This window comes from Falco rusticolus, chromosome 6 (genome assembly GCF_015220075.1).
Source record: "Falco rusticolus isolate bFalRus1 chromosome 6, bFalRus1.pri, whole genome shotgun sequence".
Lineage (NCBI taxonomy): Eukaryota > Metazoa > Chordata > Aves > Falconiformes > Falconidae > Falco > Falco rusticolus.
Genome location: NC_051192.1, coordinates 25,211,662 through 25,226,966, shown reverse-complemented (window position 1 = coordinate 25,226,966; position 15,305 = coordinate 25,211,662). Strand labels below are relative to the sequence as shown.

General features: G+C 44.6%; 1 protein-coding gene across 4 annotated transcripts in view; it reads left to right on the top strand.

Annotated features, from left to right (window-relative positions):
- SESN1 (sestrin 1) overlaps positions 1 to 14,655 on the top strand; it is an 85,161-nt gene extending 70,506 nt beyond the window's left edge. For 3 of the 4 annotated variants that reach the window (XM_037391241.1, XM_037391244.1, XM_037391242.1), the window contains 9 exons: positions 3,536 to 3,601; positions 4,526 to 4,726; positions 5,642 to 5,824; positions 8,666 to 8,908; positions 10,187 to 10,334; positions 10,971 to 11,083; positions 11,318 to 11,508; positions 11,759 to 11,903; positions 13,551 to 14,655. In XM_037391241.1, coding sequence (XP_037247138.1) covers positions 3,536 to 3,601; positions 4,526 to 4,726; positions 5,642 to 5,824; positions 8,666 to 8,908; positions 10,187 to 10,334; positions 10,971 to 11,083; positions 11,318 to 11,508; positions 11,759 to 11,903; positions 13,551 to 13,637 — 1,377 coding nt within the window. In that variant the 3' untranslated portion in view covers positions 13,638 to 14,655. Of the gene's footprint in view, positions 1 to 3,535; positions 3,602 to 3,924; positions 4,032 to 4,525; positions 4,727 to 5,641; positions 5,825 to 8,665; positions 8,909 to 10,186; positions 10,335 to 10,970; positions 11,084 to 11,317; positions 11,509 to 11,758; positions 11,904 to 13,550 lie in introns of those variants that run through there. The other variant, XM_037391245.1, reaches the window with a different exon arrangement.
- The last annotated feature ends 650 nt before the right edge of the window (positions 14,656 to 15,305 follow it).

Sequence of the window (15,305 nt, the reverse complement as noted above, 5' to 3'; positions counted from 1 at the left end):
GAGAGGGCGTTTCTGTGTTTTCTGAGGTCATCTCTGCCAGCATAGCGATGCAGCGTTTATATGGCTCCAGTCTTGCTTCTCTGTCAAGGTACTTTTGAAAGGTGAGCAGAGTGGATTGCCACCTGGTGTGGCACACCTCTCTGTGAGCTGTGAGCTTCTGTATGCTGAAGGTAAAATTGATTCCACCCTTGGTGCTCAGCTTTGCAGCCATCTTGAGTTTTACGTTCCGGCTTTGAAGACAGGGTGCCTCTGATGCATTGTTATGATTGCATATTATTTGCACCTAAAGCCTCAGTTGTGGTTGGCTTTCTGCTGAGCTTGGAGCTGTATTCAGCTGCAGAATTTCTAGGCTGAATGGAAGTGGTGTGGCAAGGTTTACAGGAGGAAAGAAGCCAGGAGAAGTTTGATGCAGAAAACATGGCACAAAATAAGTCAGTTTGGTGTGCAGCTCCGGTGGTCTGGAATCACATGAAAGCTGCGTATACTTTTGTGATAACCAAAATACTGGTTGCTTGCAACTGCTGCTCATCCTATAGTCCCTGCTGCTTTGCTGAGTGCTTGTCAGTCAGTGTTCCAGGTGAGGTGTTGCTTTAAGAGAAAGGTGAGGGAGAGGGACATGGTGGTGTGGCTCATCAGGAGAGTGGTGGTCCTTGAGTGTGTTTGGAAGATGGAGGCTTAGCAAAAGCCATCGTGGAGCATAGAAGTACGTTCGCTGTTTTGAAAATTATTACTGTGTTGTCTATATAGTATTTGAAATGTTGAGATACTGGGAGACACCCAGAGATGCCTGGTTATTTCTGAAGTAGTAGGATGACTTAAATGCTGCTTCTGAAAAAAGGAGGAAAGTATGCCATAGCTTGTAACTGAAGAATAACAATTTTCAGACAATTTCTAATGGGTCAGAATTTATGCAATTCTCATGACTGTTGTAACTGCGCACCCTATGACAGCAAGCTTATTTCTGTTTTCATCACCCTCTGGGAGAATTGTATTTACCCCCATTTTGCAGATGGAAAACTGAGGCTCATCTTCACAAATCCTTTGTAGCATCTCTGTCAGAACACAGACTTGAACCCAGGCTTCTCAAATACTAGGCTGGTGCCTGCCATGATTTCAGGGGGATGCTTTCTCTCTTGAGGGAAAACAAAGCAACTTACTCAATCCTCAAAACAACTCAAGTCACTTTGCAGAGAGGGTTTGGTTACTTCAGTTCTCTAACCTGTTATATGCAGTGTAGCCATAGTAGTTTGACTTCTGCATGCTTAAAAAAAAAGTGTGAGGTGTATGGATACTGATGTGTTTTATATTGTGAACCAAAATATGTTAGCAGCCTGCTGATCTCAGGTTCCTGAATCTTGGTGGCTTGTTCCCCACCCTGCCCCCCATAACTGTCCTGGGAAAAGGGGAAGACTGAAACACAGTTGTTCAAGAACCAAATTTCAGGATATTTCTATTGGAGTGCTTGGCAGACAACTGCAGACATCTACTAAGTTAAATGATGCATACAGACTCTTTTTCCTTGCCGTCATTTGGATGTAAGATGTTTCTCTAATTTGCTAGTGTAGTTGTAGCCGAGATAAGAAGCTGCACTAGAGCTTTGAGGAAAGAGGGTGTTTTTAAGATACAAATTCCACCCTATGAGTGGCATTGCTTAGGGACTTGGCTGACAGGCAAAAATCGTGAATGTTGGGACCCTCAGCAGGGAAAAGCTACATTGCAAACTTTACTGCCCCAGGGAAAATGTGCAAGTAGTAAGAGCTGCCCTTTGATCTCACTTTAACCAAATAAGACTGGAGAAATGCAGGCATCTGACTTAGGATTTAAGGAGACTGCCATAGTCTGATGGGCTTTGGTAGTTCTGACTTAGGCCTGCACTGATTGCTTCTGGCTTTCTGAAGCTGGTTTTTAATCTTAGGGGAAAGTTCAGGGAACGGTAACTGATTAATAAAATTGCTTCTCGTGCAAATAGAAACCTCAGCTAAAGATGGGAAAAGTGCAACCAGTGTCGCTTGTTTATAACAGCCTGTATCTGTTGTGTGTGGGAAGCGTAGCAAAGTTAAGAACTCATTTGCAGGCAGATTTTAGGGGCTTCATTTGCTCTTGCAGCCTAAAACAGCTGAAGGTGCCCCTGTGCTGCTCTGTGTGGCCTGAACTGGCTCAGTACATGGTATTTATAAATCTAAACTCAGTGGAGAACCTGGTTGGATTTGGTATCATCAGAAAATGAGTGGTTTGGGCTATGGAACAGAGGCAATGGATGTGCTTTAAAAGATGACTGAGGAAGAGGGAACAGATAAGGAGCCCAAACTGTTAGCTTATATATATATATATATATATAGCCTAGTCTTTAGCACTCAGCTCCATCCCCAGCTTTAATCCCAGGTCTCCCTCCGTCTGTAAGAGCACAATGCCATCAGCTGCCCCACTGGGAGCTCCTTCAGGTGGCATCTTTCCTGGGGAAACCATGCTGCTGGCTGGGGAGTAATCCCCTCAGGAGAGCTAGCTTGCAGTGTGATGTGCACATGGAGGAGTGAGCCTCCTTAGTGCTGTGTGACTGCGAGCTGAGGCCATGTCCTGCTTTGGTACCTGCCCTCTGGACCCTGCTGTGCCTTCTCTGAGGGCTGCTCCATGCCAAATGCAGGAGCTGCCCTGGAAGCCGTGGCTCCCACCTTCCAAAGGGAATGGCTTAACAGCCAGGACACAGATGCACTGAAAGCTTTCATGCAATTTGCTCCTTGGCTGCACAAAGGGTCCAGGGTGCTGTAGGCCTGGCAGAAAGCTTCATCGAGCTGAGGGAGTGGGCAAGTGGCGAGCTGCTGGAGGGGTAGCCAGCCTCCTCCTTACCTGCAGTGTGTCCACAGCTGTGTGTGCAGGGACATGGCTGCTGCTGTTCTGATTAAGCAAAATCCCCTCCCTCCTTAGCTTTTTATCCTATCTTGAAAAGAAAGCAGATGCAAATGTAGATCAGGTACTTTCAGCAGTTTAAGAGCTCTTTGAGGTTGGGGAAAAAGAAATCTGATTAGGGTTACAGCTGTTTCATTTCCTGACAGATGCACAGAGTGTTATGTGCTGGCGTACTGCGGATGTACACACACACACATCAGTCTGGTTTTGTATCAGTGGCATAACCAGACAGCAGCCGGCTATGTACTGAACTCCTTGTCCTGGACAGCCTGCCAAAATATGCTTTATGCAGAATTTTCTGTGAACCAGGCTGTAGTGTGTGTGTGTGTGTGCATATAAATTTGTTGGTGTTTTCTTTGGTTGGCAGGGCCTTTGTTGTTGATTTTTTTTTTTGTTTGTTTGTTTCTGGAGTAGGGCAGTACACTGTAAACAAGCATGGCTAATTATAAAGCACTTGTATAAGAAATGATTTGCATTTGTACAAATGGTACTAGTAAAAGTACCTATGTAAGAGTACCATGAGTACCCAAATAAGCCCAGCTGTGAATGGAGAACTCTTTTTCTTTCTTGCAACCACAGCTAAAAAGCTGTTTATAGCTAAATGCTGAGATGGTGTAATCTTCTTTTCTAGGAACTTGGAATAAGAATTCCTAGACCACTGGGACACGGACCAAGCAGATTCATCCCTGAGAAGGAGGTGTGGTAGTGTTTTCAAGTACACAGTGAACTTTATGCTTTTAAGGAACACCCTTTTAGTAGTAACCCACATTTGGTTTCACGACAGCTGTTGAGCTGCAAAATATTTTCAGTTGTGATCACATTCAGTCCTGGTGAGACTTTGGCCACATTTCTAGTGTACAGAAGCAGTGGGAGCCCTGGGGAGCTTTGGAATTAGTTATGACCCCTCCTGTACTGCTGTCTAGCATAAAAGAAACCCAATACTGTCTTTTGTAAGGGTGTCTGTTTCCTTGTGAACACCCAGATGTACTTTCCTACTGGTCCACAAGGCACCTGCCCCCCTGCTCTGGGATTGCTTTTTCTTGAGCTGCCTCTACCATTCTGAATAATCTGAGAAGCTTCAGAGTGCTGTGGCTGAGCATTTCTGGTGCTTCTCTCCAGATCATCTGGTAAGAGAATTGGGAGCAGAGGAAAAGTTAGTCATATGCCTGTGGTTTTCTAGGAATTTTAGAGCTTTAAGTTTCAATTTCCTTGTATTTCTTTCTATTGTCATCTTAGCTAGCCTTTTACTACTTTCCCTCTTTTTTCCCTTATTAAAAACGATTACCCAATTAGCTTTTTGTTGTTACAATAAACCAAGATTGATTTGGAGTATTCAAGAAAGTGAAGGTGAGACTGTTAAAATGAGAAATTAATGTTGTAGAAGAGAAAGTATAAAGCCAAAAATCCCCTTTAGCAGATATAACTACTTGTGATCTCCTAAATGAGAGGTGTTAAAGGGGGTTTATGTGCTTTGCCTTATGTGCACTATTTTTAATACCATTAATAGATTTATAACATAATTCCTTTCACTGGGCCTCTGGGTGCTCTGGTAATGTATTTATTTACTATTTTAATGGTGGTACTTAGACAACATTGTTAATTGCTCTTTCTGTTCAATCAGACAATTCAAGTGGGAAACGAAGACACCATGATGCACACGCTGTTTGCAGATTCTTTTGCTGCACTGGGCCGACTGGACAACGTTACCTTGGTGATGGTTTTCCACCCACAGTATCTTGAAAGCTTTCTAAAAACTCAGCACTATCTACTGCAAATGGATGGCCCGCTCCCGCTGCATTACCGACACTACATCGGGATAATGGTATGCTGGAACATAAAGCAGAAACAGCCACTTTGGCAACAATCTCTGGTCTTGTTTAACAGCAGTTATTACCGTGTTTTGCAGTTTCTAGTTGGAAAGGAATTTCATCAAGAGCTAAGGGGAAAAGCAGAGTAGGTTTGTTTGTCTGGTTTATGAAGTGTTTTGTAAGACCAGTACTTTATGTCCATAGTTTCGGTAGGACTGTGAGAAAGAGGGGGGAAAATCTGTTATAAAAATAAGAAGATTGTTTATTTTTGGTTTCCTTAGTATCTCAGAAACTGTTTTTTTGGGAAGGCTTGTTTGCATGTGTCCTGTCAAATACATCTCTCTCTAACTCAGTAGTCCATCCTACCATGTTTCTGAATATCAAAATTCAAAGCAAGTTTTCTGCCAAAAGTGGTTGATTTCATTATTTTGAATCTGCCAGTTCAATGATCTTTGCTTGCTAAAGTTGAACTCAAGTTTTGGGCCGTGTCTTAAATTGATGGGGAAAGCATTACTGTTTGAATAAATGATATTGGGTCTGTTCTTTGCTGAAAAGCTGCCCTTCGAACCTGCTTTTAGTTTTGCTGGTAAAGGTTCACCTCGAGGCAGCCTTGCTTCTTCTCCACTGGGTAGTACTATGCAGTATGGATCGCTTGCCACAGGACATACAATAAATCTGTGTCTGTACTTCTCCCTGGATGTAGGCACATTGTACCTGTAGCCAGCATAGTTACAATGTATATGAGTGAGGAATATTTATGTTGTGAGAACAATAATCAAAACAGGTTGATGTGTTAATCTCTATTTTTTTTACTTCAGCCTTTGATCATTGCAAGTCTTGTTCGTGAATATTTTGAGATGATGACTGACGGTATTTGTCATAAAGCACTGTAATTGTTTTCTGTATCACATCTCTGTTTTCCTTTCTAGGCTGCAGCACGACATCAGTGCTCTTACCTTGTTAATCTTCATGTGAATGACTTCCTTCATGTCGGTGGAGACCCTAAGTGGTTGAACGGTCTAGAAAATGCACCTCAAAAACTGCAGAATTTAGGAGAACTGAACAAAATGTTAGCTCACCGACCCTGGCTTATCACCAAGGAACATATTGAGGTAAATCTTTCATGGAGTAATGTGAATGTACCCTTATTTTTCAGTAATGCAATCACACATTCTTAGGGTTAAAAGCCAGACAGAGTGAAAGATGTTCTGTGTTACTTTTACTTCAGTGTTACATCACTGTGATACTGCATGATATATCACTTGTGCCCTTTAAAACTAAGATGATCATAACAAGTCTTAAATGGCGAACAAATTTACTTGACAACACAGTGACATTTCAGAGTTGTCCTGTGAGAATTCTGTTGGTGCGATGACAATGTGCTCAGACGTGCGCTTCCTTACGTCATGTGCTTTTGGTAGCCAGAACTCCCTGAGCGTTTCTGAGATGCTGCCAGGGGTTAGGCAGAACACCAGTCACCGTACTTTTGTCTCAATTACTGCTGGTTCAAATGCATAGTTTTCGGGCTGGGCTGGAAGGAGCAGGCTGGCAGAACAGCCCAGGGGAGCAGCGGTGGTACAAACCAGCCAGGACTGCAGCACAAACAAGCCGTCAAGTCGCTGCTCCTGCTGCCCCCTTCTCTGAGGGGTACCTGCTTCAGCCAGCTTCAAGAGCACGTGCAGTGATGGCAGCTCTCAGCAGGAGCATGCCTGCCCTGGGCCTGGCTGTGGTTACTGGAGCAACTCCTCTGCTCTGCCCTTTACCCTTAGCAAGGAGGAAGTGGGTGCTGGGACTTTCTCGGCAGTGTCTGCCAGGTGGAGAGGCAGAAGCAGGTCCTGCTGGGAGGCAGGACACTGGGCTGTGGGGGAGGGTGTGTGCTCTGCCAGAAGGCCCCAGACCTCCCACACTTTCCTGCTTGAAGGGGAAGTTGGGGTTTGAAGCTGCTTGTCAAATGTAGAGCATTCCACCCACAGGGCAAGATGGAGGGAGCCTGGCCCTGATGCCAGGCTTTTTACACAGATAATCTGCAAGGAGTTGTCAGGGTTTCCTGAGACTGTAAAGTCTGGTTGAAGAAACAAACGTGAGTGTTGTGGTTCTATCTTCATCAGAGGTGTGAAATTTCAACACAAGTCAGTCTGGCCTCAATAAAACCATATGGTGCAAAATAGAAACCCAAACTGATGCAGTTTGCAGGAGGAGAGGGTTAGTGACCAGCTGCTCCACTTAGACATGCACAAGTCTATGGGGCCAGATAGGATCCACCTGAAGGTACTGAGGGAGCTGGTGGAGGAGCTCGCCAAGCCACTCGCCATCGTTTATCAGCAGTCCCGGCACACTGGAGAGGTCCCAGCAGGCTGGAGGTCAGCCAATGTGACACCCATCTACAAGGGCTGGAAGGAGGATCTGGGGAGCTACAGGCCTGTCAGCCTGGCCTCGGTGCCAGGGAAGGTGATGGAGCAGGTTATCCTGAGTGCCACCACGTGGCACGTGCGGGACAACTGGGGGGTCAGGCCCAGCCAGCCTGGGTGTATGAAAGGCAGGTCCTGTCTGACAAACCTGATCATCTACAAAAAGATGACCTGCCGAGTGGATGAGGGAAAGGCTGTGGATGTTTTCTACCCGAACCTTAGTAAAGCCTTTGACACCATCTCCCACAGCGTTCTCCTGGAGACACTGGCTGCTCATGCTTGGACGGGTGTACTCTACACTGGGTTAAAAGCTGGACAGCCGAGCTCAGAGTGGTAGTAAATGGAGTTACATCCAGCTGGTGGCTGGTCACACATGGTGATCCCCAGGGCTTGGGGCGAGGGCCAGTCCTGTTTAATACCTTTAGCAATGATCTGGATCCCCTGATTGAGTGCATTCTCAGGTTGCGGATAGCACCAAGTTGAGCGGGATGCTGATCTGCTGAGGGCAGGAAGGCTCTGCAGAGGGAGCTGGGCAGGCTGGACCGATGGGCCCAGGCCAGTTGCATGAGGTTCAACCAGGCTCAGTGCCGGGTCCTGCCCTTGGGTCACACCAGCCCCACGCAGCGCTACAGGCTGGGGGAAGGGTGGCTGGAAAGGGCCTGGGGGAAAGGGCCTGGGGGTGCTGGTCAGCAGCAAGCTGAACGTGAGCCAGCAGTGTGCCCAGGTGGCCAAGGAGGCCACCAGCATCCCGGCTTGTATCTGAGATAGCGTGGCCAGCAGGACTGGGGCAGTGACCGTCCCCTGTACTGGGCACTGGTGAGGCTGCACCTCGAATCCTGTGTTCAGTTTTGGGCCCCTCGCTGCAAGAGGGACGTGGAGGTGCTGGAGCGTGTCCAGAGACGGGCAACGGGGCTGGGGAAGGGTCTAGAGAGAAAGTCTTATGAGGAGCAGCTGAGGGAACTGGGGTTGTTTAGCCTGGAGAAAAGGAGGCTCAGGGGGATCTTACTGCCCTCTACAACTGCCTGAGAGGAGGCTGTAGTGAGCTGGGTGTAGGTCTCTTCTCCCAGAGCACTAGCAACAGGATAAGAGTAAATGGCCTGAAGTTACGCCAGGGGAGGTTTAGATTGGATATTAGGAAAAATTTCTTCACTGAAAGGGTGGTCAAGCATTGGAGCAGGCTGCCCAGGGAGGCGTTTAAAAAAATGTGTAGATGTGGTGCTTAGGGACATGGTTTAGTGATGGGCTTGGCGGTGCTGGGTTAACAGTTGGACTCGATGATCTTAAAGGTCTTTTCCAACATAAATGATTCTGTGATTCAATAGCTCAGGGGCAGGGAGGGGAGGGAAGTCATGTCCTTTGTGGCTGGCAGGTCACCGTGGCAGTGTGTGACAGAAGACTGAGCATGCTAATGGCAGCAGAGAGTCAGGAATCAAGTGTGGACATTGGAAAAATAATTTTATCTGGTAAAGAAATGTGCCAATAAGCTGCATTAAGGTGGGATCATCTGAATGACTTTAATTCTTTTGTCTTGCATTATTTTTAAAGCAACTTTTGAAGACTGAAGAGAACAGCTGGTCCCTGGCAGAGCTGATCCATGCGGTGGTTCTCCTTACACACTACCACTCCCTTGCTTCTTTCACGTTTGGTTGTGGAATCAGCCCCGAGATCGACTGTGAAGGGGGTCACACCTTTAGGCCCCCTTCCGTCAGTAACTATTGCATCTGCGATATTACAAATGGTTACCATGGGGTGGACGAAATCCATGCCAGCCCAACTGGAAGTATTCCAGTAAGTAACTGTCTGAACAGTCTCTTTCAACAGTAGTAGTTTCTTTGTAAACTTAATTCATGGAGAGTGCCTGTCACTTTTTGTTCACGGAGAGTGGGATTGATTAGCCTAATCCAGATGAGGGCTAACAAATAGAAAAGATACATTTAGGAGAAGCTGAAACCACACTGGTAAACTGAGGGAAGCTACAAAGGGAGAGACACGGATACGATGTCTCAGTTGTCTATTTTTCTGGTCTCTTGTCATTCATATAGGCAAACCGAGGCAACTGCTGGTCTCAGCTAGTTCATGATACGTGTCCTGAGCATCAGCAGCCAGGAACGCTTTTTTCGTGGGTGCTGTGGAAAGGTGGCTTTTCCTTTGGTTCCAGTCTTTGACTTTGTTGCCTTGAGGTGTTTGTGATGCAGCACACAACAGACCATTCACAATTTTCTGACTCTGTCTCTAAAACAGTATTTGCTGCCTGCAGCAGTTGAGCTCACTGATGTGTGCTTGCTTCCACTTACTGAAAAGCATGATGTGAACTAAGTGTCGGTTTAAGAACAGTGATAACGGGGTATTTTCAGTGCAGGTTCCCTGCCTGTGAGACTTTACTGCAATGTTGTAGGTGGCATTTAAATTTTGTTTGATGGAGTTTGCTGGTTCTCCAAAGGAGCAAACTGCAAGAGGCAGAGAGGAAAGGGGCAGAAATGTGTACATTAAGATAATGTTATTTTGCTTTATGCTGATGGATTTTTACAAGACCAGATACTGAATTAATATTGTGTTGCGGTGTTAAAACAGTTCTTGTGAAATAAGGTTATCTTGCGCTAGCATTCCTTTGAGGCTTCGTTAAATCTGCACTAACACTCACTCTTCCTTTTTCCTTCAATATGTTTCTTCTCTCTGAGCAGAGAAGTAGAAAAATACAGTTGGGTAGTAAGTTGTGGTTACTTCCTGTATCAGAATTTCTGTTACAACTCCTTGTTTTTCAGTTGTTAAACATTTAGATTAAGTAAGAGAAATTACTTTTAATGTGAGAACTACTTGTTCCAAAAAGCTGTGATTCCCAAGATATGCTAAAAATACTAGGGATCAAACTGAGAAAAGATGATGTCTAAATGTGAACCATTGGGTCAGTACAGATTTCTTTCAAGTACTGTTCTTCTCAAAAAAATCAGTATTTAAAGATGTAAATGAAGAACGTAAGTTGTGTTTAAATTTTCTGGATTAAAAATTTCTGCCATCATTGTCAGTTCTTGTTACATGGAAATGAAATGTTTTTCTCTCCTTTTCAAGTCTACAGAGTCCGTCTGTGAAGTTGAAGCTCTTATGGAGAAAATGAAGCAGCTGCAGGAGTGTAGAGATGAAGAGGAAGCCAGCCAAGAAGAGATGGCTACACGTTTTGAAAGAGAGAAGAGAGAAAGCATGTTCGTGTGTTCTTCAGGTAACAGATGTAGTGTGTATATATATTTATTTAGACTTTTCCAAATCACTTGAAGAAATTCTACCACAAAAGCAAAAAAAAAGTGTTATCAGCTGTCTCAAAAACATTACCATTTCTTTGAAGGGATCAAGAATTAGGGGTGCCTTGTTTTCTTCCAGGAACACTTAAAAGCAAAGCAGTGCCGAGATTGTCAGCCTCTCTCAAACACACCCTAACACTCACTGACCAATATTATGTTTAATAGAAATTTCCCACAGAAGTGGAATCATTAATAATCTAATCTAATAAGCTCTGTTCCAAAACAGATTTTCCCTTGACATTTTTTTACAGATCCCTTGAGTTAGGATCAAAGTGTCCTCTAGACTTAGGGGGTGGGATGAAGACTGGTACACAAAAGAAGGGAGAAAAGGATGTTTGTCTCTAAGAAAGAATCTGGGTGTTTTTCATGGAGTTGCCTCTAAAAAACCATAGTTGTAGGCACACTGAGCTGTATCAAAGAATTTTAATACAGGTAGTCCAGTGAAACTGTATGTTTATTTAAAAAGCACAGACTCCCATTCTTCTGCAATAGTTCTGCTAGTACACTTCCAGTTCGTTCTAACTGAAATAATGTGAAATTCTGTTTGAAATTGACAGAAGATGAAGAATCGGCAGCAACGAGAGATGTGTCTCGTCACTTTGAGGATACCAGCTATGGCTACAAAGACTTCTCCAGACACGGAATGCACGTGCCCACCTTTCGTGTTCAGGTAAAAGGAAGGGCTCTGCTGTCAGGAGGCCTAGTGCGCAATCTGTTTGTTGTGCCAGGCACCAAACCTGGAAGTGGCAGTGCCGTACCTTCCTGCCCCACGGGTGAGAAGGCTTACAGCAAGCAAATGAACCCCTCCCCCGGATTACCTGCCCTGAGAGAAATTACACTGAGCGCTAGGTCTTCACAAGCTCTTTTCTGAAATGCTCCTTTCTGGATTTTTCTTTATTCTAAGGATTATTCCTGGGAAGACCATGGCTATTCCTTGGTTAATCGTCTTTACCCAGATGTGGGACAACTACTTGATGAGAAGTTTCATATTGCTTATAATCTGACTTACAACACAATGGCCACGCACAAAGATGTGGATACCTCAATGCTAAGACGAGCTATTTGGAACTATATTCATTGTATGTTTGGAATAAGGTCAGTTTTACTGCTTCTGTTCTAAACGTGTCAGACTTGTAGCGCCAGCTTTTGTTTTTCTGTCTTGAGGTGAAGCAAAGGTATTTATTAAGCAAACGTGCATGTATTTTTAAACATATTTTTGTTAATGGGGGAGGGCCAGTAGTGGTACAAATTACACAATAATTTATTTTGCCATAGGAACTTAGAAACAATGCAAGTGAAATAACTGATTCATGAAAATGACTGTTTTCCTTTCCGTTCCAAACAGATACGATGATTATGACTATGGTGAAATTAATCAGTTGTTGGATCGTAGCTTTAAAGTTTATATCAAGACTGTGGTTTGCACTCCTGAAAAGACCACAAAAAGAATGTATGATAGCTTCTGGAGGCAGTTTGAACACTCTGAGAAGGTACAGTTTGCATGTGTGCTGAGGGATACGTTTGCCACGCTAACAGCCACAGCTACCAAGCCAGCCATTGAAGCTTTAGCTGATGTTACTGGGGTTCTGCTCGTGTTCAGATAATTCATTAGGAGGTGTCGTGCCTCCTAGGCTGAAACAATTTTTCATTTCCTACCACATGTTGCTACTAACAGCTGACATGGGCCAAGCTTGGAACGGTGTGGGGAAGTTAAGCCTGTCAATGGTAGAGCTTCAGCTCAACTGCAGCTTTCTCCTCTGCTGTCGGCTGGTGCTGCCTGTGTCCCAGGGAGCAGGGGAGTGGTGGGATCCACCCGCTGGCCTCAGAGCTAGAGCAGCTTGCTTGCTGGCCCAAGGTCTTTGCAGTCCTGTGGTCATCTTTAGTGCAACGGCCCCGAAATACTTGCTTCGTGTTAAAGCCTGAATTCCTGCTGCTGGATTATAGTCTGAATTGCACCTCCCAGTAGTATTTCTTGCTGTTAACTCAGATGTCTACTCCATCAAGTTCACGTCCTCCACTTTTTCTCTGGAAAAACAGTTCTAGGCTCCGTTAGAAACGAATGCTGATACAGTGCTGAAACAAAGGTGCTTTAATCACTGTTTTTATCTCAGAGGCTCTATTTCTTGCTAAACTCCTTGTGAAAATAGAGACACCCAGTTATAACAGGGGTACTATAGCTACAGCCATTTAAGGTTGTTCAAGTAAAATACTGCCTATGTTTATTTTGGTTGGACTAACCGATAGAGACAAGCTTTCCAAGCACACAGATCTTTCTTTAAAGCCCAAAACTTTGCATCTCCATAGCCATCAGACCCCAAGGACTCTACGTGTGTGCGTCACTGAATGCAGTCACCACCCGTCCTCATGGAAATCATGTGAATTAATCCACACAGCTACTACATGGCAGAACAAATTCAGAGCCAGGCTGCTGTCAGTGAGAGGGTACTTGTTACTTCCTCCCCCACATGGTTTCTGATCTAGTCCTCAAAGAAATACAGTAAAGACGTTGAGGAGGTGAGCTGGGGAACTAAAATTCTTACCTCCGGTAGCTACTGAACACCTCTGGCTCAATGAAGATAATAGTTTATGGCATGTTAGGATTTTTCTTGCACTTCACCTCGGCTAACTGCACCGTGGTGTTCAGGTGGTAATTACCGCTGTGTTTCTCTGTCCCACAGGGGCAAACACCCTTATCACGTCTTCCTTTGCTAACAGCCCCCCTCTGCTCCGCAGGTACCAACCACCCTTTTGGCTTTAATTGATTTGCTTAATTAAGCAAAATTTGAACAATTATGTTTAAGCTGCATATAGTCTGCTGCTGAAGAAGGGCTTCTGTGCTTGAAAGTTTGTGTTCCCCAGCTAAACCGGATGGGCTCCTAAAGGATGAGTTGCCTCTTCCTCTGAAGCCGGCCCTGCTTCAGCATCCCTCTGCCCTAGCGCTGCGCTGTGCCGCCGCGCTGCGCACAGCATTTGTTCGCTCTCTCCGCCCTCCGCAAGTTTTAGAGAGAGAACTAATTCCCTGGGTAGCTGAAACACAAAGTGTTCCCCCACTGCTACTGCACGGACAAACCACAGCCCCACAGACTTCCTTTCACTGGGGCACGCTGTTAAAGCGTAACTTCTTTTCTTTCTCAAAGGTCCATGTAAATTTGCTTCTGGTAGAAGCTCGGATGCAAGCCGAACTACTTTATGCTCTGAGAGCTATTACTCGCTATATGACCTGATGTCTCTGGCTGCCTGTCGACGTTGGAATGTTCTGCAGCTGCAGTATGGCAGAGGAAGATATGAAGCCTCAGGACCAACGGTAGCTATCAGTTAAGATGCCCATTGTGCCATAACTCCTTTAGTTTCAGCTATTTCCGTGTTTGGAATATCGCTGCTGCCACTTGGCAGTTGAAAAGACAGGGTTGTGCAGAAGTGCTGCCTGCTCATGGTATTTTGGCTTTAGACAGCACGGGACACTCTATGAACTTGTGGCAATATAGCAAACGATAGATATATAGATCTTGTGTTAAGGCAAATACTACGGGAGTTGGAGCGTGAAAAGAAGTGGGACTTGATGACATTTGCTTTCCCTACGAGAATAATTTTAGAAAATCTTGATGCTGCTATTTGTGCTGGTGGAGTGAACAGACACAGGCTGTTCCAGTTAAGCTAAAACTGAAAGTGAGCACTGCTATTGTCTGAGCCTTTACTGTGTGTGGTTTCAGAAAAGCCTTGTTATTTAGATTTCCTTCTTTAATCAGAACTAAACCTCTTTTGTCCACACTGATCATTTGAAAGATAGCAGTCGATTTTCTCACATAGTTTAGCCTTAAAATGCTACAGGACATCTGTTCAGCATTATTTGGTGAGCTCCAAAGTGCAATGGTCTTCCTACCGAAAGAAGAGGACTCGAGTCCTCAGAGCTTTTGAGAGATCTAATGATGTGAAGCGTGGAGTAGCTTCTTGTCCTGTTTTTCAAGGAGGAGCTAGGACAAGGGGTGGGAGTGTTGTTCCAGACTGCCAAACAGTCCTACTGTATTACACGCCCAACGCTGGTCTTACTGATTTTTGCAGTTGCTTAAATAACTAGGCTAAAACCCAACTATTTTTAGTAAATCGAAACGTGATCAAAATGCTGACGTTTAATATACAGAGGTTTTGGAGAACACATGAATACTTTTGTATGAGTGTGAATTGCTTTTTAAATTTGTCAGTATTACTGGTATTTTTTAAATAAAGGTAACAACTTTTTCTCTTCGTGTTCTTGTGTCATTTAACTTTACGCTTCTGTTCTTACTGGTTTACTTCCTGGTTCAAAGACCATTTTAAAATGTTTGAAACAGTAACTGAGCAGACAAACAACAAGCCACGAATTTTTCAGCTGAGTCTAAAATGATGGGAGAAAACTGAAGTTTAAAAAAATTGATGTAGATCTTCATTAAATCTACAGCAGGAGCACCTATTTTCCCATAGTCCTCCACCCTCGGGTGTCGGGTTTTCTCTTTCCTCACAGGCCTGATATGATCAGAGATTCCAACTGCATGTTTATGTAATCACTTACTCTGAATATTGTTTTAAGAATTAAACTGATTTTAAAATCCTCCAGTAGTGAACTTAGTTCTAGATTGTGCTGCTAATTTTCATAGGCTAGTGCCAAAAGGATATCTGGCATCAGAGGCACAGCCCCGTCTGTGCAGTCAGGCTGAGGAATTTACGGCAGGAGGTAAACGGCAGCAGGAGTTGCTGCAAGGGGCTGACAAACCCTCCTGGCCATGCTCCTGCAGCTGGCTGCAACAGTTTGTAGTGCAAGTGTAGGAACTCCCACCTCCTTACAGGAAGGTCGGAACCTTATTTGCAAGCCCACAGGTAGAATTAAATTAAGATTTCTGGCCTGGTTCTCAGTTGGC